Below are 26472 nucleotides of genomic sequence, written 5' to 3'. Positions count from 1 at the left end.
GTTTACTGTTTGGTGCCCAACTGTGAAGCTGTGCACGCTCTGTCCATCTAGTGATCTGCAGTGTTCTACAGTATCTATTGTTTTTCACTTGCTGCTTCACCCTGCTTAACAAAACCCCTCTGTCTCTTCTCTGGCTCTTTATACTTCCACATATGAAATGTATTTCTTTGGCCCATGCAAATACCCCCCTCCCAAAGCCAAACATAGTTCTCTCTGTATTTTTGTCTTTCTTTTAAATGTCTGCATTAATATGTTGTCAAAACTGTGTATTCATGTGGAGTCTTATCAGAGAAATGATGTCCCTAATCACTTAACTTAGTCACTTAACTTGTCTCCCACTTATCTTTGTCTGCCTTCCTCTTTCCTTATCTCATTAATGCTTCATCTTCCCTCCCTGCTCCCTGATTTTGTCTGTATCCACTCCTCAGCTAGGACCTGAGGGAGTAAGACACCAGCAAGGCAGAAATAAGAGAGGGATGGGGAGAGAGATAGAGGGAGAGAGAGAGAGAGGATGAAAAACAAATTCAGGCAGAGAAAAGCGATGGGGTGAGAAAAGCAGAGGGGTTAATCAGTTAGATAGGCAGGCAGACAGCGAGGCAGAGAGACAGGGAGTGAAATGGGTTGGGTGCTCTGGGCTCATGTTGTCATTGCCGTGCTGTTGTCGTTAGTCCAAACAGCCCCACAGAGACATGCTGAGTGACAGGCCACCGACAGGCACACACAGTCAATAGTGGCAGCCTGCATCTTGCATCAGCATCACAACAACCCGCCGCTACCTGCAGCTGCTCAGGGGAGCTTGTAGAACTCATGAAAATACATGGGAGGTGGACACACGTCGCATAGTAAAATGACTATGATGTCTGCTCATTTGGCTGAAGGCTCACATTCACCGCTGCCTGTAAAGACGAGCGCTCAGGCATGACACAAACACACAACAGCACACACAGACGCTTGAAGCTGGTTCACGGTGCCCATTAAACAGAGTGGCGTAATGGTTGAGTGAGTAGACAGACATCATACAGGTGGTTGTTACAGAGATTAAATCAGCGTAGCTGTGAGTGAGAGGGGCGGTGAGGTGCTTTATCGTTCTGCCTCACTACACTGCATGAACATGTATTTGTAACTCTGTAACTTTTTTTTTTTAGTCATGAGCTGGCATGGGACTGGCTCTGCAGACAGAATTTTAAGTATGGACACAGCACAGTTATCTCGGTGCAGCTGGAGAGTAACTGAAAAGGTCATACAGCTAGAGAAATTGAAATGAGAAAGTTCAGGGGAAAGGATATGTAAAATACAGTTTTGTGACTTTTTTTTTGCCACCTCTCAGAAGCGGAGGGAGTGCAATAGGGCACAGCATGGGGAAGTGGATACAGTATAAATATTTCCACGGAATTATAATTAAAAAGGTCAAACTAGGCTGTTGTGAGTGAACTGTGGATACTCATTCATATAGTTCTCTTCCATCAGAGGTGAACTTTAGTATTTCCAACATATTCCTGGATCTCAGCATCTGAGGTGAATTGTCCCCGCATCACTTTAATTTTCTATTGTACCAAGAGGTATAACAGCAAGATGAGCCATCTGACCTGACATGATTCTATCTATCTATTTAAACTGACCCAAACCAAACTGATTCAAAACTTCATTTCTATTCTCCCTTAAAGGAAAATGTATGTGCACAAGGAAGTCAGAGGTCAGGGTCTGATTCATTTCCTTGCTCAATGACACTTCAGCAGGCTAACTGTGGCTTTACCCAGGTCCACAGTTTGAGAACTGTCTCCCCACTAAATACATCAAATTTTTATCCTCTACTGAGAAAGTTACCAAGGCAATGAAATGAATTGCTGAAAACATTTGTGAGGACAACGGCTGTTTATCACCTACCCTCTAAAAGCAATGTCGACACCAAAGAGGACTCTTCTACTTCAAAGCAGGAGTTATTGATAAGGACTAAAGTGCTAGTAATAACCATAAAAAAATTTTATTCACATGAAAAGACACTGTTTCACTTTGTACACCAGCACCTACGTAACTGTGTGATGTGACTAGGTGTCTGTTGCATCGTCTCACCATACTGAGTCATCAGGCTATGGGCCAGGTTGGGGACTGCTTCCACGAGGTTCCCCAAGAGTTTAAATGTGGGCTGGAAAGCTTTCACACTGAGCTGGTCACTTAGCTGGACAGGGAATGCACAAAATAAAAATCAGTAACAACAGACATGCAACTATGTAAAAAAAAAAAAAAACTTGGCAAAGACACACATTCACATTGTAAAACTTCAGAGCACTGAAGTGCTGTACAGGGCACAAGATCAATGAGATTTCAGATACTTGACACAGAAACAGTCAGGGACATTGTGCACAGAAATGAGCAAGCAAAACAAAAGAGGTGACTTAAAAGCAGATAGAAATAAACCAAAGCTCTAACACTTCTGCTTATGATATGTTATTTATACAGGATATTCAAAGTCACCACTTCAGGACAGTTATAGCAGCACAGCAGGTGTTAGAAAATGTAGCTTCCACAATGATATTCATGGTTTTCACTTTACTATGTTGACAACAAATCCAGCTACAACTACTACAACACTCCCATTTATAATGCAGAGCCACTCACATATTAATTTGAGACACATGTCTGTAATTTATGTTTTTTTCAGAACTCAGAAGACAAACTTTTTCAATTTTTTTTTACCAGTACTCAGTCAGACTACGTCAAAACTCTATATTCTCAAAGGAGGGTTCTTTAAATACATTTAGTTCAGAAAGTTCTAATCAGGCTCTATTCTAGTAGTGTAAATGAGACTTGTCTGCACCTCTGCCTGGTGGTATACCTCTCTGTCATCATCAGTATACACAGCTTTACTATTTTCCACCCACAGCATCAGCTACTGAATGAAGCTTTTCCACTACTGCCTCCCCCAGAGGTGACACAACAGGAGCAAGGGGGAGACAAGCACACCGTCTGCAAACTAAACAACCCTCGGAGGATACGCCGCCAGTTACACAAATGCTGTTGAAAGTTTTAAGATGTGGAGCATGTTCCTGTGCCTGCATGTGTAGATGAGTGTGCTTTACCATAGGTCTCACCTGTTTGTGTATCTCATCCAAAACAAAGCGATATAACACCTCACTCTGGAGCTCTACAAGCAGCTGAACCAACACTGACACACATAAACACACACAAATGAATACAGGTACATACACAGACACATACACAGACACACACACACCAAACAAAAAAACACAGCTACGCATTCATTAAATAAATATCATGGTTAAGTACAGTTTTCCTGGAAAATATCTGGAATTGTGAGAAAAACAATATAACCGTTCAAGGAGTTCATTCATTCAAAATTCAATGGCAATTTAAATTCCTTGTCTTTAGGATTTGTTTTAGTCTGTGTTTATCTTGTGAGTGACTGTGACAATGTGTTGCACTTTCAGGATCATTATATCCTACCAACAGTCCATGCTCTTTATTAACATAACATTTAATGTCATTGCCATAAGGACAAGATCCAGGTATACAGTCCCTCTCTGCTTTGCATTTAGCAACTGCTATTTAGCAGGTGCTAAAAAAGTTCTGGAAGATTCTTCCCTTTCTTTCTCCTCATTTGTTTCTCCTCACACATGTACAGATATTGTGATGCATTATTTGTGTGGCTCAAATGACTTTCAAAATGTGTTCTTCACCCATTATCCGTACAAAGAGCAAAAGCAGTGTCAAAATTAAAGCACCCCACTAACTATTATAGCAAAGTGGTCCCTGAGGCATTGTAAGACAGCTACCATAAAATCAGTCTGTCATTTGCACTTACCAAAACATTTTTGCATTTTGAAAGACTTAGCTGCAGTGAGACAAATCTGTCTGTGCACTAAAAACTGCTAGTTTGCTGAGGAGCAAACATTAAGACAGGATACAGACAAATTTGCATATAGCTGCCTAAAGAGAAACAGCTACTTCAGCTATGCACAGTGCAGGAGTGAAAGAATATTAAGATGATATTAAGATAAGAACATCAACGTAGTTACTGTCAATGACCATTATCACAGTCACAAACAGAGTTTGTGTGTAAGTCTCTAAAAGAGTGACTCATAGCCTGTGTGCGCTTTCACACAGTCTGCGAAATAATGCAGGCGCACACACACAAACACAAAAACACACAGCCCAACACACCACAAAGAGGCATCTCTTCACCTTGATGAACCTTTTCCAGAGTCGCTGGGTCCTCCACGGTGTGAAGCAGCCCTAGGGACAGAACAGTAATGACAGGCTAGATTTAAAAAGCAGACTTCACAAACCCACTGAAATATACAGAGGTCTCAAAGAGGTGTAATAAGAAAAAGGAAGCTAGAAAATAAATACTCATGCTTGAGAAATGGACATAGCGGGTTAAGAAGCATGGCAGCTTTACAAAACAGAGGCTACAAGTTACGAAAACATTAAGTGGAAATTTGTGTTGTGGAGTTTTGAGCTCACACTGCTCAGACTGTATATTTTCTGTCTACATGGAACCTGTGTGAGAGTCACAGATGTTGCATCATCTATATGTTGGGTTAGTTTTTCTGGATTTCCAAAACATGTAGTGGTAAAAAAAACCCATATGATGAAGCAAGTGTGTAACAAATGATACCAGTTCTATGACTGATTCTAGAAATACTATCCTGCACGTATGTAAACACACATAATGTGTAGCTGAATTCAGCACACCAGAAGCACTACAACACACACTACAATGGCTCTTTTATTGTCTTGTCATATTGGTCAGAGCTTTTACAGGCTTACCATTTTACCATATATCCTGTCATTGCACTAATTTGATTAGAGCTAAAATTGTATAGGCCTAATACTTTGTGCTGCAATACCCTAGAGAAATCCAGTGTATCCAGTGAGGGGGAAGTATCAGTAATATCCTCTGATGATGCAATATCATACAAATGCACTGTGGTATAATCATAGCAGTGGTAGAATGTAATTCACCAGTGCTATTTAAAACACACAAAATATTGATGACTTTACATACCTTTAAGATAAAGGGATGAGTGTTCAATTCATCCCCTGCTTGAAAATTCCCATTAATCATCCTGTTTTGTTATCTGATGTGTTGTTGACTGTTCTAGTTTTTACACAGAGAATTTGTCTGACTCTGCGATCAATGAGTATAACACTGCATACTAAACAAGCACAAAGAATGACAGTCAGGTTATCTGGTTGGTTTTCACATTCAGTTTCCTTTAATTCAGTTCTTTAGGCTGATTTTTGATTTTTGCCATTAGCTGATATTTTGTGCCACTGGTCTGCTTTTATTGTAACTCAAACAAAAAAAGATTTCATTTCATCTCATATTAAATATAGCAGTCATGGGAAAGGCACAAGTATGATACTCAGTAATTATAAAGGCCCAAATGTCTGCCCATGTTATCAGTAAATCAATGTACTGGTTTATGCTTACCTTGATTATGCCTATAACATGAAAGAAAAGCAGTGAACTGCTTTATTAAGTATGTGAATCTTTTTTTATGTCTTTATTAAAACTGTTTTATGTTGAATATTGTGATTATTTTTCTGCATCTTACTGCTCAGGTAACATGATAAGATCTGAAGTCTAAGTTCTTTAGTCTGACCTTGCAGAAAAGCAGTGATGTGACTGAAGCACTAGCACAACCGTGGAATGACCAAGTGGACATTAGGTCCAAGGACAGGGAAGATCATACAACAAAACTCAAGCCAGTGGCATATCTTGAACAACCAGTACTGGTTGATAATGGTCAATATCAAATGGAAGATCTGTGAACTGCTCAGTCACACTTACTGGAGATGTGTCTTGTTTGGTAAGGAATACGTGACTTTCCAAACAATCTGAAAAAGTTCAGTGCTTCCTAACAAGTCATGCAGGTCCTTCCCTTACATCCCAATCTTGTGTCGTACGTGACACTATTTCTCACCCAGTAGTGAAGCTGTAAAACGCATGGAGACTCTGTGGTCCTGTTGGAGCAGCTCTCTCAAGGCCCCTGGAGAACACTTCAGAACCCCACTGATACCAGACAAGGCAAAGGACTTCTTCACTGACTGTACAACAGAGACACATGGAGATATGAGAGGGTAAGTAAAGCCTGTGCATTAAGGGACACTAATAGGATAATGTATTTTCCATAAATATTTTCTGGTAAATCCTAACAAGTCCCTGAGAAACACATCTATAACTGAACATACACCATTCTGCCAAATAAGTATAGCGGAAGGGTTAACTTTGGTAGGTACTTTCGTATTTAAATAAGATGAAACGAGTTCATTATATACCGAAATATCTTCACTCTCTATCATTTCAATGACGCAGGCAACGCAGACCAGCAGCCCGCCGCCCTCTGCAGGTCCCAGGCGGCCGCTCCACTTCGGGTCGTGTCTGAGGTGAAACTTCTCATGAACAATATCTACGCTCATCATGTTGCTCCTTCCACCTGTCGAAAACAGAAAATGGCAGCTCAGCTAAACTCTGGCAGCTGAGTTAAAAATGCTAGCTAGCAACAGACATTAGCCCACACAGAGGCAGTTACATAGTTAGCTATAGCCAATGCAAGCTAATTAGCAACTTTTCCGTCCTGCTCCTCAGGTAAACACTAACTTAGAGTCCGCGCTTTCTTATGTAAAAATATGTTGGTATTGACGATGCTACCACAAAAAAAGCACCGTCATTCACGTCGGTGAACTCACCGTTAGACTGGTCAATTGTGTCGCAGCTCATACTCTGTCCCACATTTGTTTAGCAGCTTGAATTTCATGTGGCTCCCTTTCAATCAAAACTTTATTTAAAAATATATTGTTAGCAAAATGTAAGGTACAAAAACAAGTACAACGGCAAAGAATACAACAATTAAAAAATATATATATGTTAAAAAATTATTTAGAAAAATTGCTGAAAAAAAGTCAAATAAATACTAAGTTTAAAATTACTAATTGATATGCTGGACGAGGAAAGCTATCAATCTTCCCAGATACTGTTAACGTTTTGGTTGTTTGTAAGATGAAGATGTGAGCTCAACTCGCTCAAAAAAGGAAAAAAATTTAAATAAGAAAATTAACAACATGTTTTAGAGACTTGTAATTCATTATTCATATTGACAAATTATAACTCAGGGGTTAAAGTAACATTATCGGCACCATAAACACCACAGTTTACTGTAAATCACACCAAAAATTCTACTTTTACTTCTACTACTATTTCACATTAGAAACATGTTTCACCAACATTTATCACATATCTTTAGATGATGAAGCACTGAATATATTTTATGCCATTATTTTGAAATAAAAGTCATGATGATAATAATAATACAGTACTAATGAGGTAAAAGCCAGGATATTATCTCTCAAACATGAACTCCAGTAGAATTTACTACTCTGTGAAGTACTTTCATTCCTTGAAGAATTTATCTGAGATAAAGATGTTTATTATTACATTTCTTCTCATACTGTATATGTTCATGCCATTCATAAGCAATGAAGATGGTGCATCCAGGCACTCTTTATTAGGTGGAGGCTCTGATTTAAGAACTGTATTGTTTGAAAGGAATTGAGAAGTGGTGTCTATAACTTCATCTGAAAAATTGTAGGAATATTCTTGATATTTCTGTGAAATCTCAAATATGTTGGCGTCTGTGACAGTCTGTGCATGAGGCACAGGCTCTTATTAAAACTAATCATGGACATTTTTTTTTAACCTGAATTGCCTGAACATCTACTTAGGCCCCATGTTTCCTCTCCAGGGTTTGGAGCTCAGTTATTTATGCAGTAGCACTGTCGAAAGTTCAAGGGTATGCTGATATCTTACATTCCAGCTAAATTTATACATTATTATCTTTAAAATTATGTATCAACATCAATTTATCCTCTAATGAATGTTTGCTGAATGATATGCTGTGAAGGCCACAATTTGGTTATCACCATGACAACAAAAGCCTCTCGGCAACTGAGAGACTATCTGACGATATGAGTGTGGGGGCGAGTATCAGCCACTACCAACATGTCAATTTATAATCTCTCTGTACTTCTCCTTAAACACAGTTCACTGCACATCAAAGTAGTGCATGACATGAAATGTAGCCAGCTTAGCTCTGCCTCAATCTAAGTGTGTGTCTCTGTGCACCAGTGTGCATGAGTGTAAGTGTGTGCAGTAGCCTAATCTCGCAGAGTTTCTTAGTGTGTGCAATATGTGTTGGCTTTGACAAATCCGCTGTGCTCCAGCAAACTTACTGAAGGCAAAGAGTACTGTGTTAGGACTCTGTGTGCAGGAAGTGGTCAAAGCCTTGTTTGGCTGATAGAGAAGCGTAGCAGACCTCTGACAAGAAGGTGGAAAATATTTGTTTCCTAAGTCCCCATTTGTGCTTGGACAGAAGCTAAATCCATCAGTCTGTGCAGTTTTATTGGCCCCTGGGAGCAAGGAGCCGACAGAGAACGAGACAGAGAGCCCTCCTCACTGCTCAGGTGGGAGCCGACGCATATCTGTCAACTTTATTTGACAACAAGTGCAGATAGATAATTCTTCAGGAGCCAGTGTAGCCCAATAACAAATGGACTCGGCTTCTGTTCAAGCATAAGTGGAGACTTAACATGCAAACATCTTTCACATCAGTGCTTACCCTTTGCTTTTCTGTCATTTGGCTTGATATATCTTGAACCACTTCCTGTGTATCCCTCCCCTAACACACACACAAACACACACACTCACACATGCACATACACACACACGCACACACACACACACACACAAAGATTAGTCTGCACTGTGAAAGTATCATGCACTGATAGATAAAGATATATTTTATGCTTATTTTACTCCATCACCCAGACAGTCGCCGTCACTGGGGGCGTTGAGCTACCCTAAATATAGCTCTAGACCTGTTCCCATTCACCTCAACCCACACATTGTCACATCACTCTGCACACATAATTGTACCATAGCCTACTGTTTCCAGCGAGGACTACATTAAAGCCCATGTAGCAGCAACTGCTTTTTTTTTTGTGAAGTTAATGATGACAAATATGCCTACCACTATGGCAAGTGTATGTGTGTATAACTGCAGCGACCGTGTTATGTGGGAACATCAAGCTGCCTCTCTCCTCAGAAACAGTATGCACTCACTGTTAATAAAACATTTGCTCTACTCTTCTCTCACTGAGAACAAGGGCAGATTTATCATATCTATAAATCACACTGTGGCTACAAAACCCCCAGTCCACACATAACACGTCAGGTGAAATGGCTAACAGCTTACTATTTATATCAGACAACACTGCTTTAAGTTGTTTAAGAAAAAAAAGTTTAGTATTGAGAAATTAAACGAGATGAAGCAGGAGGTGGGCGGAACAAGAACAACACACACACATGCGTGTGTGTGTGAGTGTGAGTGTGTGTGAGTGTGTGTGTGTGTGTGTGAGTGTGAGTGTGTGTGTGAGTGTGTGTGAGTGTGAGTGTGTGTGAGTGTGTGAGAAGCGGCAGTGTTTCAGGTGCGCGTCACCGTCAGAGGTGACACCTCCCGGAGTCGGTGCGATGGAGTAGAGGAGCTGAGCGGAGCAGCGCCGGAGAAAAGGCCGATTACAGTGAAAGCGTCGACGGTGAGACGTTCAAAACTTTTTCTAACTCAATATTACTTCGTCCTCCGCGATGTTTTTTTTTTTTTTTTTTTTATTTAACCTGGTTTATAAAATGTATGGACCTCGTTTCTTCATTTTGTGTGACCCTATTAAGTGTTATTTTGATACTTTATGATATTTATATATATATATATATATTTTTTTTTTAACGTAGTGTTACATCGGCTATTTTCTGACATACAGCGTTTTACCCCTGTAGTCTAACCTGTAGTACCTGTGTGGTATTCCTTACGATCACTATAACAATACAATAGTTCAAGTTGTTAAAGTTGTTCTTAAAAATGATGTGTTGTAACTTGTAGAAACTTTATCTGAACTTTTGAGGTGAGTTCTGCTGTAGCCTCTGCACTAACCTGACATGCTGAAACATTGCCTACAGTTCCGCTGTTGTTTGTTTGATGTATAATTATAATTATAAATATTAAGCGTTAGTAGCATAATCTGCGTTTTAACTCGATTTTAATGTTGCCTGTTGCGATTTTGTGCTCTTAAATAATCTATAAGATACATAACTGTAATGGAAAGTACTGTAACCCTTGAAGGTGGTGCCCCCTGTGGTTTATTCACACGAATGAATGTATTGCAGTACTTCCTGGAGTACCAGAAGTATTACTCATCAGATGTTTCCATGCACAGCTAAACTTGACTAAACAGAAAGTCTGTTTGCATTTGCATTTACCCAGCATGAGGCTCACAGTGCTGAGATAAAATTAAAAAGAAAAAAAAAAAACTCACCACAATCTGAGATACTGACATGCAACAAAACCACAATGAATCGATAGTGCATGTCTTTTAATGGGTCAACATAGGTTTTTTTTTTAAAGTGCCTAAAGCTACCCTGCTATTCTCTCCACTGCAGTGCTGGCACACTTGCAAACACTCCTCAGGTGTTTTGCCTCGCTTTATCTCTGTATTGCCTCGAAGAGGGCAAAGACTGAAGCCAGTCTCCTCTCTCAAGTGTCTCATCAGCACTTTCCACAACTGATGTAAGACAAAATAAACAAAGTGGAAAACTGCACCAATAACAATGGCTGGTATTACCCCTATGTCCCTGCATCCCAGCATACTGAGTCACACAGCAGCATGTACAGAGGGAAGGTGTCACTGTGAGCTGTGGTGTCACTGGGGCCAGAGCCCTCATATTCTGTCCTCAGCTAGCACCAACCAGGGGAGTATTCAGTTTCACACAAGGACAGTGCACTACTCAGCCACACAGCAGGACTCGGCTCGATAGAGAGACGAAATTCAAAAAAAAAAAAAAAAAAACACTGAAATTTGAGGCTTTACTGTAGATGGGAAAGTTGCAACAAGAGAGAAAGATGACAGAGATGATAGAGTTTGAGTACCCCCTTTTTTTTTTTCTTACAAAGATGCTCTTCAGATACGAATGCTTGGGGCGTGACGTAAAGCGAAGCGATGTGAAAATCGCTCTGAGAGAAAGAGGCAATGAGAAAAGAGACAGAGACAAATGAAGGACTTGCTTACTGAAGGGGTGTGGGTGTGGGTGTGGGGGGTGGGGGGGGGGGGGGGGTGGACTATGCCAGACTCCATAGCCCCAAGTGTTGAAAAAAAAATTGTAAGAGATTTTCATGCACAAAAGTGACTGATTGTCATGATGAGAAGGCAATGGAACTGATAAAGAGCCATCACTACTGTCGTGGTGAAGACTTCATACTGATGAAATGAGGAGATTCATGTTTATTATAAGGAAAAAATGATGGCTCTTCTACATGAGATTGCTTTTCTTTAGTTAATTAGATTGATGGGTCACTTGCTTTGTGCGCTGAGAGACTGCATTCAGAGCGAATAAAACTCGTGTCACATTAGAGCCGGTAAAAGAAGAACAAAAGGGCGAATAGTAAGACGCACAAAAATAAATGCTTCAAGCCATTTTTCATCTACTGTGCACAGCCTTTGTAACTTTTATCCATTTATCCACCCACACGACGGCACTACTCACCCTACTCACTACTCAGCCTATACTCACCCTTCAAGTTGGCATAAAATTGCTTTTACTGTAGAATAATTTGTGTGAGCCTGACTATATTTTGTTTTTTTTTACTTCCCTCTTTTTGCTTTACACCTCTTTCCATGTTAAACACTCCTCCAGGTTTCTAATGTCTTTCACCTTCCTTCATACTCTCCCTAAGTTCTTGTTTCTCTATTTCAAATGTCACTTTCCTCTCCCATATTTCTTTAAATGAACTAACCACTTCCAACTATTTCTTTGTTCTCTTAAGCTTTTCTCTATCTTCTTGTGCCCTCCTCTCCTCTCCTCTCCTCTCCTCTCCTCTCCTCTCCTCTCCTCTCCTCTCCTCTCCTCTCCTCTCCTCTCCTTTCCTCCTTCCTGTCATGTCTGTATCCATGAGGAACCCACCCCAGCGCCGGCGCTCCCTGGGTCCTGTCTCCCCCAAACGCATATACAGAAACCTGTCTGTCAGACTGAGGGGTGGAGAGTCATCTGTTGCCGGGGAAACGGACACACCCAACAAGCACCTCAGCAAGTCTGCAGATGCTGTAAGATATTTTATGTGTCATTTTGAGGGGAGGTCTTTCCTCTGACTCGTGGTTGAAATGATTAGATCTTCCTTTGACATCACATGCTGTCTCATCCACCGCCTCTTCCTTTGCACAACCTTTCCCTCTCTCATAAAATACATCTCTCTTTCGGTATGAACCCTCTTATTGTCTCTCCCTCACCTGCCCACCCTCCTGTGGCTCTACACTCTCTCTCCCGCTCCCCATTAGTACAAGACCCTGTGGGAGGCAGTGGAAAATGAGGACACTTTGGCTGTACAAAGCCTGCTGTCCAGAGACCACACCAGCTTTGGAGGAGGAGGAGGAGGAAGCATGTGGGAGAGAGGAGAGAAGAAAGAAAAGGATTGGGAGAGAGAGAGGGAGAAGGGGGTCAACAGGGTGAGCGAACAGGGCCTGGTCCCTTTGGATGTGGCTGCCCTTACTCACAATTCCCCTCTGCTCCATGTGTTGACAAAGGCGGGAGCCAGGCACAACCCTGTGTGTAAGTCTTATGTTTTAAAACACTAGAAGTGCGAAAACATTCTGTTGGGAGCGGATGGTTTTAAAATGCTGTCGTACGGTCACACTTCAAAGCAAATCATGTTCAAATTCTTCCTTTCTCTTGCTCTCTGTGTCTTTCTCCGCTGTGTTTCCTCTCAGTGTGCCGACCTGCAGAGTGGGCACTTAAGCTGGACGCTCTGGTGGCACTGGCAGGTAAACGCGTGGAGGACAGAAAGAAGGAGTTAGTGAGGAAGACAGGGGCAGGCCCTCAGGCACAGTCTGACGTCCAGAGACATATCCGCCTCTGGAGCCTCAGGCTCCAACTGTACTGCCGGATGAGAGAGAACTTCCAGAACACAGGTCAGTGGACTTGGGTCAGCCTGTACAAGTATACAAGTATTCTTGCTTTTTCTGTCTTAACAAGGTTGAGCTAGTTTTTTTCATAACCTCTTCTACAAAGCCCTCCATCACTGCTGACAAAAGCCGCAGTGATCAGATGTTCAGCCCAACTTCTTTCTTAGGTTTTACTGATTTCCCATCTGGACTCTTGTAACTCCTGGCTGGCCTCTTGAAAGTCTCCCTCCATCCCATTTCACCTCGTTCAGAGTTCAACAGACTGCCTTGCCATCAACATTTCTAAACTCTCCCATGCCCTATACTCCACCAGCTGCCAGTGGCTGCTTGTATCAAATTCAAAATCTTGGTGATGGTGGATGTATGAGTTGCAATCCATACCTCCGAGCTTTTGGTGCAACCTCTGTGCAGCTACATTAAGCCTTACTTTCCCTGCAACAGCCTGCTCACATCTTCTCTCTCCAGACTCTCCTTTGGTTCAAACTCTCATGTTTTTGTTTGCCGTACGTTAATTGCTCCGAATAAAATCTCTGCTTAGCTCTCATTTCATTTCTCTCATAAGCACTTCCAGTTTTCTTTCCTGACTGTTTTATGATCACAGAATTATTGTAAGGTCAATAACGGCCCGGCTCTTCTTTTTTGGATGCAGTGAAATTAAGCTTACCCTCATTACAAATCTCTCCAGATAAGAGTGTCAGCTAAATGCTCAAAATTTAAAGCGCAAGTGTATTTCATCTGAAGCCTTTGACTTCATCTATTCACCAGAAATAAATAAAAACCATAAAGCCCCTTTGGCAAGAATCAATGAGCAGAACACGATTATATTTGATCACAATGCAGAAATTATTTTTACTGGGCAAATGTTACAGGTTGCTGTTGCAGTAATAATGTTGCAGTAGCTTACTGCTCTTTTCGAATCCAGGCAGGTCAGGGTGCAGGATCAGCTGCAGAACAGAGATTCACTGTCTTGGGGAAACACTGAACTCCAAGGGAAGCATCTCTGTTTTGCTGCACAATTAATTGTGTAGTTTATGTTAGTATAAAAGTATGAATGACTTTTATACTGACATAAACCTGTCAGGTGCCAAATGTGTGTGAGGGCTATAGTTTTATAATTAAGTAATAACAAAGATGAATGATATTTGAATAGGACAGAGTTTTGGTAAGAACATATTCAGTATACAGTATACAGTACAGTTCTCTGTGGTTGTTATAGTTGTATTCTGTCATATTTTCTCTCAGAATAAACCAGTGCTCATTTTGAACACCGCTCTGCCTTTTAAACGTTTCACTCAGAGCTCCCTGGCCCTCCCAGTCATGTGTCCATAGTGGTGACCAGCACGTCCTCTTTGTTTGTGGCGATCAAAGAGCCAGAAGGTGACACTGTGGGGCTCATCACCCGCTACAGAGGTAGGTGGTCAATGACAAGATTTTGATATCTATTGGATGGATGGGATACTAAGAGGTATGACAAAAAATGAACAGAGGAATGATGCATGAATAAAAGGAATTAATGGAATATGTTCTGCATTGGTCCAATATAATCAAATTCACACACATCATTTATGCTGGCAGTGTAAAAGCTCTATATTTATATATCTAGTTTGGCCCTCTATATTTGCTACTTGGTTTAACAGCTGCATAAATGTCATACTTCGCAGCCAAGGGTAGATTAAGCCCAGGTACAGCAAGTTCCCAACACTGTAAACAGTCAAATGCTTAGTTCTCCTCTATGGGGTTTTGAGTAAAGCCAGAGAATAATCTGTCAGTGGGATTGTTTTGTGCTCATAGTGGAATGGAGCACCTCAGCCAGCTTCAAACGCATCCTTGCCTCAGCCCAAGTTACAGAGACCAAGAATCCCTCCTTTAGTATCAATGGACTCACAGCAGTAAGTCATGGAGCGCACACACACACACACACGCACGCACACACACACACACAGGCAAACAAACATCAGGGCATCCACAGATACTAACTGCAAATGCACATGGATGCAAACCGATATTTAAACAGTTCAGGGACACATTAGTACGCATACACGTACAATACACACACAATAGCTCTTGACCCACACACAGACTGTATTTATCACTCCCCAATCATCGTCTACCGTGCTGAACCACTTCACATAAGAGAACACTTATCCCACTCAACTGCCTTACTTAACCACATGAATTAATAATGAGAGCAGTATGTGGATTTCTTTGTCTCAGAATGGACAATTCCTAAGGTTAATGCATGATGATAATTTGGCGGTCTGGTGCTTCTACAAATGCAGGGGGTGCATTACTTTGTAAGAGTGAGTGCCTACAATGTGAAAGGATGGGGCCCGCCTCAGTGCTCCACTCCAGTCAGCGCTGCCCCCTCCAGTGAGTATACTGAACTGCAAACTGATGAATGTGGATTTGCGGGGCTCCATTTTTTTTCTCTTTCTCCCTAAGTAATGAAATTACTTTGCTGACATCAAGCTCAATTTGAAAGAAGTGGAATCCACTCATGGCTGGTAGATTAATGAATTATTAAAACGTGAAGAATTAAAGATGTCACTGTGAGTCAATGGGCCTTGTACTCATGCTACTTTGAGTTTGAATTCGACTCATAATCTTTCTTGCATGCCAGCCGCTCTTTCTTACTTTCCGTTTCATACTGTGAAATGAAGCTAAAAAAAATGGCACACAATATTTTTGAAATGGAGGAAAAAAGACACATAGAAATGTCACATTAGAACAGAATCCGAATACAACCACAATAGTGATATTAATGATGTTGTGCATGTTGCAGTGTCATTGAGGTAACAGAATTCAATTTGAAATTCATATCCAACTTAAAAGGAGGCATAGTTTTAGCAGCGCAGAATGAATCAGCATTGAGACTCTCAGTGTCACAGCACACAGATGGTCTCTCTTGCCTCCTAATCAACCAAGATAGGAAAAAAGACAGCGCTCAGGATTTGCTTGCTGATGAGCTGTCGATGTCTCGAATGATTTTCCCTAATTACATGAAAATGGAAGTAATGGTTTGTTTCTCTCTTGCTCCCTGCGAAGGTTGGAGAGAGTGCATTGGTGTCAAGTCACAGTTCAGAAACCACGAGGACATAGTGAGGAAAGTGCTGGAAGATGCCAGAGAACCACATTACAGAGGATACTGCATAGGTAACACAGAGTCTTTAGTGATATAACAATTGCATCATTTACACATGAGCAGTTTGTGTTAAGCAAGCATACACAGAGTGGGTCCATAAGGCTTCATATTTTTTATTTATTCATTACCACAGTATTTTAATATTTTCAGTCACAGTGTTGAAATCTAAATGAGATGAACAGAAAAAATATTCCCCTTGTTTGCCAATTTTTATCTCCTAATATATTCATATTTAATCATTAAATGCTATAAAATCAAAGTCTTAATTTTTGCATTAAAATCTGTTACTCCTCTCCTTGCATTGTGCTCCATGCCAACATCCAGTTTCTAAATGAAATGCATGAAAATATGGATGTAAGATTTTCTCCAAATGGTGGTCCAGTGTGACAGAATTGATCAGAATTGCTTTTATTTTCCGAGTACTGTAGGTGTACTAGGGTTGTGACATTGTGAAATGTCAGAAACTGCACATCAGGGACGTTGCAATATATTTGCTGTGATGTTTTATAAGTACCTAATATGCTCATGTTACTGCATTATATCTCTGCTTCACAGCATTTTATATCAGCAGCAAATTCTGTATGCGTTAACTCTGTTCACCACAGAGAAAACCATTTCACCACCTTCTCTCAGTCAAATATCTTGTGCGTGCACAGTGAATGTACTTTGGCAGATAAAGTGATTCTCTCTCCCATCCTCGTCTGCTTTCGCTCCGCAGAGAGCTCTAAGCCCCAGAGTCCCAGCAAGCGTCTGTCTGTCTCTCGAGGCATCAAACAACTGTTCCAGTCCGCCACCAAGTTTGTTCGCCTCCTACAAAGGTAGCACTCCATCTGTCTTACCTGTCCCACTCTGCCTTGAAGGTATGGGGGGTGGCAGATTAAATGAGATGCGATTACAGTACTGTAGACTGCTACATACAAGTCCAAACTCTTATCTGTTACTGTTATTGAAAAAGAACAACAGCTGCTGTACCCTCGAGATTAGGATGTGGGTTGAAATCACTGAACTGTGGCAAGTTGCAAGTGACTGATCAAGGCGCCTCACTGCCACATACATTCAGTGGATCGCGTTCAGCACAGAATGGTGGATAAACGGGGCAGCTCTTACTGTAAGCAGGAAAGGGTGTAACTGCAGTGGAAAGGAACCACAGCATTGCTTTAAAAAAGAGGTTGAACACGGCATACATTATTCAAAATGTGCTGGTTTGAAGGATGCTTTATAAATATAGGCAGGCACAAACATCATTTGCATAACCTCTAGTAAGGTTAAGTGTTATTAGAAGCTGACTTTATAACAGCATGATTTGTGTGTGTGTTTAGAGAGAGAGAGAGAGAGAGAGATAGACAGATATATATATTTTTTTTACAATTTCAGCTAGAATAACCTATTCATTTTTCTGTTCTCTTTATTTGGTCTCTCTCATGTCGATCTCATTATCTCATTAGGGGCGTGTACTTGGCAACTGTCTTCTATCACAAGGAGAACATCATGTTGACAGCTGAGGATCAAATCCCACTGGTGGAGATCCAGTGCTGCTCCACCTCCATCACCCAGGACTTCCTCTGGTTTGCCAAGGTGAACTGTCGGTAAACACACGTGCACATTCATTCAACCCACACTGACACACTACATATGGTGCTGGTACCTTGTAAATCCATTCGGAGCACAGTCAACAAACAAGTAGTCAGTCAGTTGTTTTCATGAACATGAAGCCTTCTATTGTTTCCACATATGTATTTCTTCAGAATGGAGATGGGTCATTTTGAGTGAATTGAATGTTATATTTTTTCTCTTGCAGTTGTCATGTGCGTGGCAACAAGTGCCCTGGCTCCAGCAGGCCCTCTCCTCTGCACATTCATCTCCCTCCTCCCTCCTCCAGAACAGGCACAACATATTAAGAGCCGTTTCCCAGCTGCAGGTAGGAAGTTAAGCAGCTTACTGTGCATGGTGAGAAGCATCAAAATGGGTTAATTGCCATTTTAATTACCTCTTTACATCTCTTCTTCCTCCTACTCTTCTTACTGCTGCCTCTTTTCACTATCTCAGGCTACATACCTGTACCACCAGAACCTGAGTCTCACTGCAGTAATCCCTAGTTTCCTTATATTTATTCAACCTTGTGTTTCTGTTTTACCCCTCCACCTGTCTCTGCTGTCAGTCTTCCCTGGGAACAGTGGACCTGGGCCAGGTGTACTATGAACCTCTGAAAGACCGGCAGGGCAACGTACTACTGGTGACTCTGAAGGAGTTTCCAAACCCTCCAAGGTCAGATAGAGCCTTTTGTTCCAATCTCCTAATCCCTGTCTGACAGTTGTTTCCTCCACAAAGAGCACTCAGGATCAAAGGAGTCTTTAAACTCTGCTTTCTTTTTAAAGGACGGCCTCCAACTCCCCATTCAGCTGCTTACACTCATGTCCCACTCACTCATAATGAAACAGACATTTTCAAAATGAGTTTTCAGTCGGTCTGCTACACTTTATCAATCACCTGAATCAGAATGATGTTTTCAGGATACCCAGCCTGTCTGTTGGTTGATGGTGTTATACTGGCCATGTTATACTAAAATGCGTTTCCACATGGTTGCATTTCATTTTGACCTTGACTTATCTGCTCCACTCAAAGCCCTCCCGACCCTCCGCTCCACTGGATGCCCCTGGCCCGGCTTGAAAAGAACCGCAGCAGGACTCCTCTCCTGCCTGAGCCCACTGCCATGGACATGCTCTATGAGCAGCTCAAGGTGAACCTGGGTTTGTGTGAAAGAGAGACACAGAAAACATCTAATATCATGGGCATGCTGAGCAGCAGCTACAGTATGTGCAGCAGAATGTATTGAACACTGAGTGCATTTTGATTGAGTATATTGACTCTCCTGAGTTGATTACTGAACCATGTTTTTCTCCACTGTGCAACTCTGGGAACACACTGGAATTATTTAGCCCAAACAAAATTAGCTAACCAAATATGAAACAAAATGAGACATAGGAAATAAAAGGCATATCAACATTACACCCCCTGTTTCTCTCTGTTCCTTAGGAGAAGCTGTCCTTCCACAGGCACAGCATTCAGTGGGCACAGCCAGGCCTATATGTGGGCATCCTAAAACTGTGCAGCTCAGTAGAACAGATCAGAATCCTGGTGCCCCAGAGGCTGCCCAATCTACTGTGCCACACACGGGTCCGACACAACGCCCATGTGTCCAGGTAACACAGTTTGAACATGTGATATACTGCGCCAGCCTCCACACAAACTATGCTGATTGGAGCCAAAAGACCATGGCAGTTGTTCTAAGATATCAAAGGCTGATGAGCATTTTCCAAACCATACTAAACCACACTTGTTGCTGCCAGGTGTTGTAGATAAAGCTTTAAAAAGGATATTGAAAAGCTGTCAACTTTTGGATGTTTGACTGTCCCACAAATCATCACCAAGGCCCCCGCTTGCAGCTACATTAATGTGACAATGTCATGTTATGTTAGAGGAAAATCAATCTGAAAATACATAATATGCTTTGGAAAATGGTCTTAACAAACATAAATAGCATGCAATTAGTAGTTAATGGGGCACAATGTGCAAAAATACAGATGTTTTGTTTTTTTTTACCTTGATTTTCTTAGGAGCAGCATCTTACTTATTATGCTGTTTATAGCAATGTTTTGTTGACTGCATTGTGACAGAGAGGAGTGGGCATGGCTCCAGAGTCATGTTTACACCACAGCCAACGGCAGCGTTCAGAACCTGCTGAGCGGCGAGGACGAGAGCCTGATGGAGAGCAGTGGGCTGGTGGAGTTTGTCAGGTCTCTGAGAGCAGCAGTCACACATCTCCTGACAAAGCTCAACATCCCCCTCTACAGGGTAAAAATCTGTCCAAACAGCCACTGTGAAATCCTCCTTTTAAAATAATTGCTGAACTGGTTTGCTTTGTCGGTATTTACGCTATTTTATCATTTATCATTTTGCCTTCTGGGTAAGCTCAACATTCAGACTTCAACAGATTTGCAGATTCACATACACTGTTTTTATATTTGCACGTGTTGTACTACGGTGTCCCTGACAGGCCTACCAGTACGGTGTGTATACTCGTGAGCTGCTGCAGTTTGGAGACAAGCTGTCCATGCTGCTGCTGCTGCCTCCCAGTGAGGACTTCAGCTCCAGTTACTGGCCTCTGGTGGGGACCAAGGAGCCTGGCCTCACCATGCCTCTGCAGATCTTTGAGCTAGGTAGGTGAACTGCAGTCCACAGATATCGGATCTGTCTCACAGCAGTGAGCTGCAGTGTTTCACGAGTGGGGAGCTAGGCAAAGCCACTGGCATCAAACGTCAAAAAAGTTGTGATTCCTACTGTGATAAATCCATCAAACTGGGATTACTGTGGACTGTGGCAGGGTAACCCTCTCTTACTAAGGACAGCATGGTGTCCTTAGGCCCTTTGAAATAAAACAAAAAAAACAACAAAAAAGAAACAGTAGCATCACATAAGAAGTGACAGACTTCATTTGATAAAACAGATATAATTAATGTCAATAAATATGCCTCATCTTCAAAGGAACTAAAGCAAATAGTTTAAAAAAAAAAACCCAAATATAAAACCAGTAAAGTGCATTTCAACCACTGCCAGCTGGGTTGGAAAGTGTAATATGCATAAGCCACAGTGAAGTGCAGTATCTGCTCTTTTGCTCTTTTGAAGATGAGTCACTGTTATTGTCTTTTTTCTTAATCTAATTAGTCCTTTGATCCTGTGTCTGAACCACACTTCAGGATTTGTTGTGACTAGTTTAAATCCATCTTCCCTTTTGACCCCTCTTGAAAACTCCCGGGGGTAAAGGTATGATAAAATGCGCTAATGAGTTCTGATGCTTCTTCTCTCTGCTTTGATGTAGTGATTTGTCTTTGTGTCTTTCCTCTTAACTCTGGCTCATCCCCAGTTCACTTCTGGACGTATGAACGGGACTTCCTGTCCCTGTACTGCCAGGCCTGGGTGAAGCTGGAGCTAGACACTCATCTGGCCCAGCAGGCTCTGCGGGAGGCGCTGGACACTAAGGAGGTGCAGGAAGCCCGAGAGAGACTGAACCACATCACCGAGCTTTCCCATGTGAGAACATGAAAGCACTGCACAAACTTATTGTTGCTAAGTTGCAGCTGCTGTTGCAAAATCCTGATCTCAGTTATCTCAAAGCTGTTGTCTGCTTTTCTTTCTCTACATCACCTAATTAATACAGGTTTAATGAGGGAAATGAATAAGAGATAAAGGATTTTACTTGGAGTCACACATCAGTGTATTTGATTAGTGTGCCACCAGCAATATTTTTAATATTTTAGACTTATCACTGGGAGCTTGGTTGCAGCTTGAACTAATGTAACTGTTTCACTGCTTGTGGCCCTGTATTTTCTGGTTACATCAGCGTCTGGATGTGGTGTGGAGGGATGCCCGCTGGATTATGGACTGTCTACAGTGCGTTCGGTCCAAGCAGTGGGTGGGGGCGGTGCCTCTGGGTTTGGTGATGGGTGGAGACCCACCACCCCGTCCTGATGGTGAGGAAGAGGAGGAGAGTTCGACTGCCAGGCTGCCATGGCTCAGTCGAACACAAGCGCAGAGAGCAATTACAGGTACAGTGATGATGTGGGTGCAGATGGGCAAGTGCTTCATTATATTCTAGTACCACTTTAACGACTGAGGCAGGCAAGTAAGAAAATCTACAAGATTAACATCATAGCTAAATAACACATACAGTCAGCCCAGTTACCATCTTTCAACATCCTCAACCCCATCGACCCTTTTTATATGTGATACTGAACCACAGGGAGCTACACTGAATATAAACCGATGCAGACTGCTGTCATAAAAAGAGGTACTCAAATTTGCATATCTTTCTTTACCATATGGTATGTACCATAAATACCATATGGTATCGCTTCCCTAAAGCATTGGAAGCAGCTGTCGAATGTATATTGGGCCAATAACAGAAAATGTCTAATATTGAAGCTGCTTGATGGAGAATTTAAGTCAAGTCTAGAAAACACTGGGGTTGACAACATTTACATTACAAACTGTTGCCCTGGCTCTGTCAAAAGAATTGCTGTTAGAACAAGCAACTGTAAATCAACTTGCTCTAGCCGCAATGATGCTATAAGTAAAGGATTGAGATTGAGATCTTTCTAAGCTTTTATTTGTTTGCTTGTTTCCTTTTCAGAGAGTTTAGACAGTGAGACTCCACCAAATGTCGTCACTGCTGAGGTCTCGGCGCCAGCAGGAACCACGGTCGTCACCGAAGACGCTGCACTGGTGTTAATGGAGGGCGTCGCAAAGGGAGGGTACCCCGTGGACATCACCGCCCAGTCAACTGTGGACTTGACGAGCATCGGCCTGACTGAATTAGGAAGCGCAAGCTCTTTAATTGAATCTGGACTAGAGCCTGCCGCTGTTGCACAGTTGGAAGTTGGGTTTACAATTTTGGACACACAGGAGTCCTACAATGGGGAGGAGGACTTTCCTCCCAGCATCACTGAGGTAATCCGACCGATGGAGATGGCAGAGTTGGTGGACATCTTGCCCACACTGAGTCTTATTGAGGAGGAGATCCCCAGTGGCCCATCCACACCATCAGTAATGGACATGCTAGAGAGCTTTGGACTGGGGATTGGTGAAAACAACAACTTCTTTGACTTAGGGAATTCAGACTTGATCAGTGGAGCTGGATGTCTCTCACAACCCAACCTGCACTGTAACAACAGCAGCGATGTGAGAGAGGCACACAGGGAGAATATGGCGCTGCAAGGACAAGGCGTGTCGGCTTCTCATTCAGTGTTGAGTGCCACTGGTGGAGATGTGCCTGTTTTGAGCTGGGATTTTCCTCCAGAGGATACAGAGACTCAGCAGGTTCCCAGCAAGGGAGCGTGCTTTCCATTGAGAAACCAGGTGGAGTGGGACAGACCCTCCAGCAGCTCATCCTGATATCAACTCAAGTAACAGCCTACTTCGAACTTGTGTAAATTTAAAACCTCAGTAGGCTGCACACCATTGATTCACAGAGAAAAAGCCAAGTTTGATTTTTTGGTTTGGAAATGACTTACTCCTTAATTCCTGACTTTTGATCCGTGTCCTCTACCAACTGTTGCAGGAGAAAATGTGTCATCTACATATAACTTAATCTAACGTATCATTGCAGCTGATCTAAGAACGGATAAGGAAAATTTTAAAAAGATGCCATTACTAGACTAATTTATGTGGTTTGCACATATCTGAACCTGTAGTTGATTTTTTTCTAATATTCAGTCCAGTGGAGCTTCTTGTGTGCGTGAACTAAGTTATAGTACCAGTTTTTATGACTTGAAAATCCATCACTCACTACAGCTTAAAGTAACACTGCTACTTGTTGGAGCTACTAAACAAACTCATGAAATGCATATAGTTCAGTAAAAAAAACTTTCTTTGCAGTCTATGAGAAGCTGTTATACTGTGGTTCTCTTTGGTTTACCTCTATGAACTTTTGGTATTTAATAACAAAGCAGTAGTGAGATTTCTAATCCTGTTGATAAAGTATAAAGTAACTGCTGTCAGTCTTACCAGTTTGCCAGTTTTGACAATTTCTGTATCCAAGGTCCACTCCATCTGAAATTTACAAGAAACAAAAAGGTAAAAATAAGATGCCAGCTTACAGTTGTGAGAAGGACAAAGAGGATGATTTCTTTGGTTTCTTCAGTTGCTTTCACAAATGATCCCACTGCAAAGGTCTACTTAAAATGCAGGTTTTCAAAAAAATATTCAAACAATTAATGTCTTAGCCTGCATTTACCTACTTAGTCAAATACACTGTCTAAATATTTTTGGTTTGTCTCAATATCGTCAAGCGCACGCAAGCCATTCCAATTCATGCATACAGTAACTTATTACCTCCGAGGAGGAGGCTATGTTTTCACCCATGTCTGTTTCTTTGTCAGTTTGTTTGATTGTCAGCAGGATTACACAAAAAGTACTAAACCGAATTGCATCGAACTTGGTGGAGGGATGTTGGATGGGCCAGAGAAGAATCCATTAAATTTTGGTGCAGATCTCGATCATTTACTATGAATTTGGATTTTTTTCTCTGAAGTCTGGTTTATGTTGTTTGACACTGGCCTTGGCAGAAGTTTGCAGTCTGCGAACCCCTCTAGGTTTTTGCTTCATTTGGCCTTACATTGTTGCATCTGTATGTTTACTTCTGCCTTTCAATTTTGGAGAGGGATACCTTGATAAAGGGAATCACCACAGGAACAATGCAGACTAAACCAGCTGGACCAAAGACTATGGACAAATATTAGATATGTGACGAGTGGCAGAGTGAGGTGGTTTTCTTTGTTGAACATCTGCTATAGTTTCTTTACAACAGAGACAGACACAATTAAGGGATGTACGTTAGGCAAACTTAAAGTTAGGGATGCACAATCAATCAAAATATATTTGAAATTGCAATATGGCCAAATGCAATATCCAAATTACAGGAGCTACAGAAAAATCACAGGAGCTGCAATATTTTTGATAAAGGTAAAATGAGTCACAACATTGTTACGCATTGTTAGCAGAGATGCCCCGGCCTACAAAGGGAACATGCTTGTTTGGTGTAAGGCCAAACAAAAATCACATCTTCATTTTTAAAAGATTTAACTGAATATGAAATACAAAAATGATCATTCCATCTGAAATCGTAACTCATATCGCAATATCTGCCAAAATAATTGTACAATTATTTTTCTTGAAAAACTTAAAATGCAAAAATAGAATATAGTAGAATGGAAAAAATTTGAATGGGATCACTTTTCCTTTCATTTGAGTGCCTCTCTACAAAGGTCAGTATGGCTTTTTCCAATGGACAAAGTTCATATTATTGACAAAGTTTTATCTTTAAGAGGAATAAAAGAAATACTTAGAATATTATTTAACACCATGAACATGCAGACAACAAATTTCCCAAAGGGCATTACGCATTAAACTTAATTGGGTTGTAATTGCCCAAACTAATGTTGTTAAAAATCCCTTTAAATACCTCCTGAGGCGGTCGCACAGTGCTTTTGCATTCCATGTTTCTTTTTTAAGGTGGTTCACACTTCTTTGTACTTCTTGGGAAGAATAACAAACCAGTGCCTGTAACCTTTGGGTTTTAAAGACCATGCACATCCACACAGTGTGTACACTCACGCATGCGTTTTCACTCATTTGACCTAATTAGACTTCCCAAGACTGCGTGGGTGTGTACAGACTGTGCCTCATTGACATCCCTCTGTTGTACCTGTCAAGGTCAGATAAAGGATGGAGCAGAGTCTAATCAAGCGGACCTAAAAATTTACAAAACAAAACAACAAAAACTTCATACTGAGTCATCGGAGGAAAAGTGAATTGTCAAATTAATCACGTCTCATCCTAATTATGCAAAAAACATGGGGACATCTATTTTGGAGAATATTAGGTTTAACAAGACTAACTCTAGTTGTTCAATCTGTTGAGAGTGTTCCCCGTGCAGTGTTGGCAACTAGCAGCCTGAACACAGTAGCTGTGTGAGCACTTTCACATTTCTAATTAACTGAGTGCCAGCTCTGCCTAACATCAAACAGCTACTGATAAGGAGATCAAAGCAGAACTTGGACGCCCTTTTGCAAACATTAACTTCCAGAATTTTAGTTCATCACTATTGCTAATGCCATGAATGAGTGAGCCTCCACTGCTTCACAATGGTTAAATCTGATCCGTTGTGTATACTGAGTAATTCAGTCCACTCAAGAACTGGAGACATTTTTGTTTTATTTTAAAAGCTTCTTTTGGAAGTGGTGGTGTAAGCATTGTGTCTGCCTTGACCCTGAGTGTTCACTGCCCCCCAGTGGTCAATGTGAGGAACTGAAACTATCAATTGAACTCACTGCTAAAACGCAGGCGACATTACGCATTAGCATAATCGGTGGCGCACAAGTAAATGTTAGCAGCGAACTGACATACAGATGCAAAGTAAGGGAAAAAAATCATTGAAAAATAAAATAAAGCAGAGATAAAAACATAACAAAAGAAAATGATTCCCCCGCGCCTGCTTTTGGTCTCCGAATCATCCAAAAAATAACTTCACCATAACAATTACTTAGACATAAACACAAAAAGCCAGTTTGTCTTCCTAGTACACATTACATGGATTCAACTCAGCTGAATAACTCCAGATGAAAAGCTGTCTCCATGAGTTCGCCCTGCGCTGCCCCCAAACTGAGCTCCAGACACCTCCGCCCTCCAGGGACCACTGTGTGTACCTGCAGTGTGTTCAAGTTGGCGCACATGGCAGCGTAATGACACTT

General features: G+C 41.5%; 2 protein-coding genes and 1 long non-coding RNA gene across 10 annotated transcripts in view; 1 reads left to right on the top strand and 2 right to left on the bottom strand.

Moving 5' to 3' along the window:
• LOC139618435 (meiosis inhibitor protein 1) overlaps positions 1-6886 on the bottom strand; it is a 56785-nt gene extending 49899 nt beyond the window's left edge. For all 8 annotated transcript variants that reach the window (XR_011689734.1, XM_071474353.1, XM_071474357.1 and 5 more), the window contains exons 1-6: positions 6715-6886; positions 6304-6461; positions 5949-6072; positions 4201-4251; positions 3090-3163; positions 2071-2176 (exon numbers count right to left, since the gene is read on the bottom strand). Coding sequence is in view for 7 of the 8 variants with exons in the window: in XM_071474353.1 (XP_071330454.1) it covers positions 2071-2176; positions 3090-3163; positions 4201-4251; positions 5949-6072; positions 6304-6461; positions 6715-6745 (544 nt within the window). In the remaining variant the exon portion in view is untranslated. The remainder of the gene's footprint in view (positions 1-2070; positions 2177-3089; positions 3164-4200; positions 4252-5948; positions 6073-6303; positions 6462-6714) is intronic.
• Positions 6887-9413: 2527 nt separating this feature from the next.
• Positions 9414-24613, top strand: LOC139618436 (ankyrin repeat and fibronectin type-III domain-containing protein 1). Its single transcript, XM_071474358.1, has 19 exons — positions 9414-9615; positions 11765-12171; positions 12403-12673; positions 12832-13032; positions 14323-14436; positions 14818-14915; positions 15306-15396; positions 16072-16179; positions 16887-16986; positions 17614-17743; positions 17967-18086; positions 18327-18433; positions 18791-18905; positions 19202-19368; positions 19843-20020; positions 20223-20385; positions 21090-21256; positions 21567-21771; positions 22356-24613. Exons 2-19 carry the CDS (start codon positions 12007-12009, stop codon positions 23114-23116), a joined length of 3261 nt encoding a protein of 1086 aa, XP_071330459.1. The 5' UTR covers positions 9414-9615; positions 11765-12006; the 3' UTR covers positions 23117-24613.
• Positions 16192-26452, bottom strand: LOC139618458 (uncharacterized). Its single transcript, XR_011689735.1, has 4 exons — positions 26312-26452; positions 23729-23773; positions 18766-18911; positions 16192-17748 (listed from the first exon to the last, which is right to left on the bottom strand). It is a non-coding gene; the product is annotated as an uncharacterized lncRNA (long non-coding RNA).
• Between the last annotated feature and the right edge of the window lie 20 nt (positions 26453-26472).

The sequence above is a fragment of the Trachinotus anak genome, unplaced genomic scaffold (assembly GCF_046630095.1).
Source record: "Trachinotus anak isolate AG129_WGS33_773 ecotype Australia unplaced genomic scaffold, CSIRO_AGI_Tana_v1 ptg000003l, whole genome shotgun sequence".
NCBI lineage: Eukaryota > Metazoa > Chordata > Actinopteri > Carangiformes > Carangidae > Trachinotus > Trachinotus anak.
Note: the sequence above shows the minus strand (reverse complement) of the source record. Positions and strands in the feature narration are given on the sequence as shown.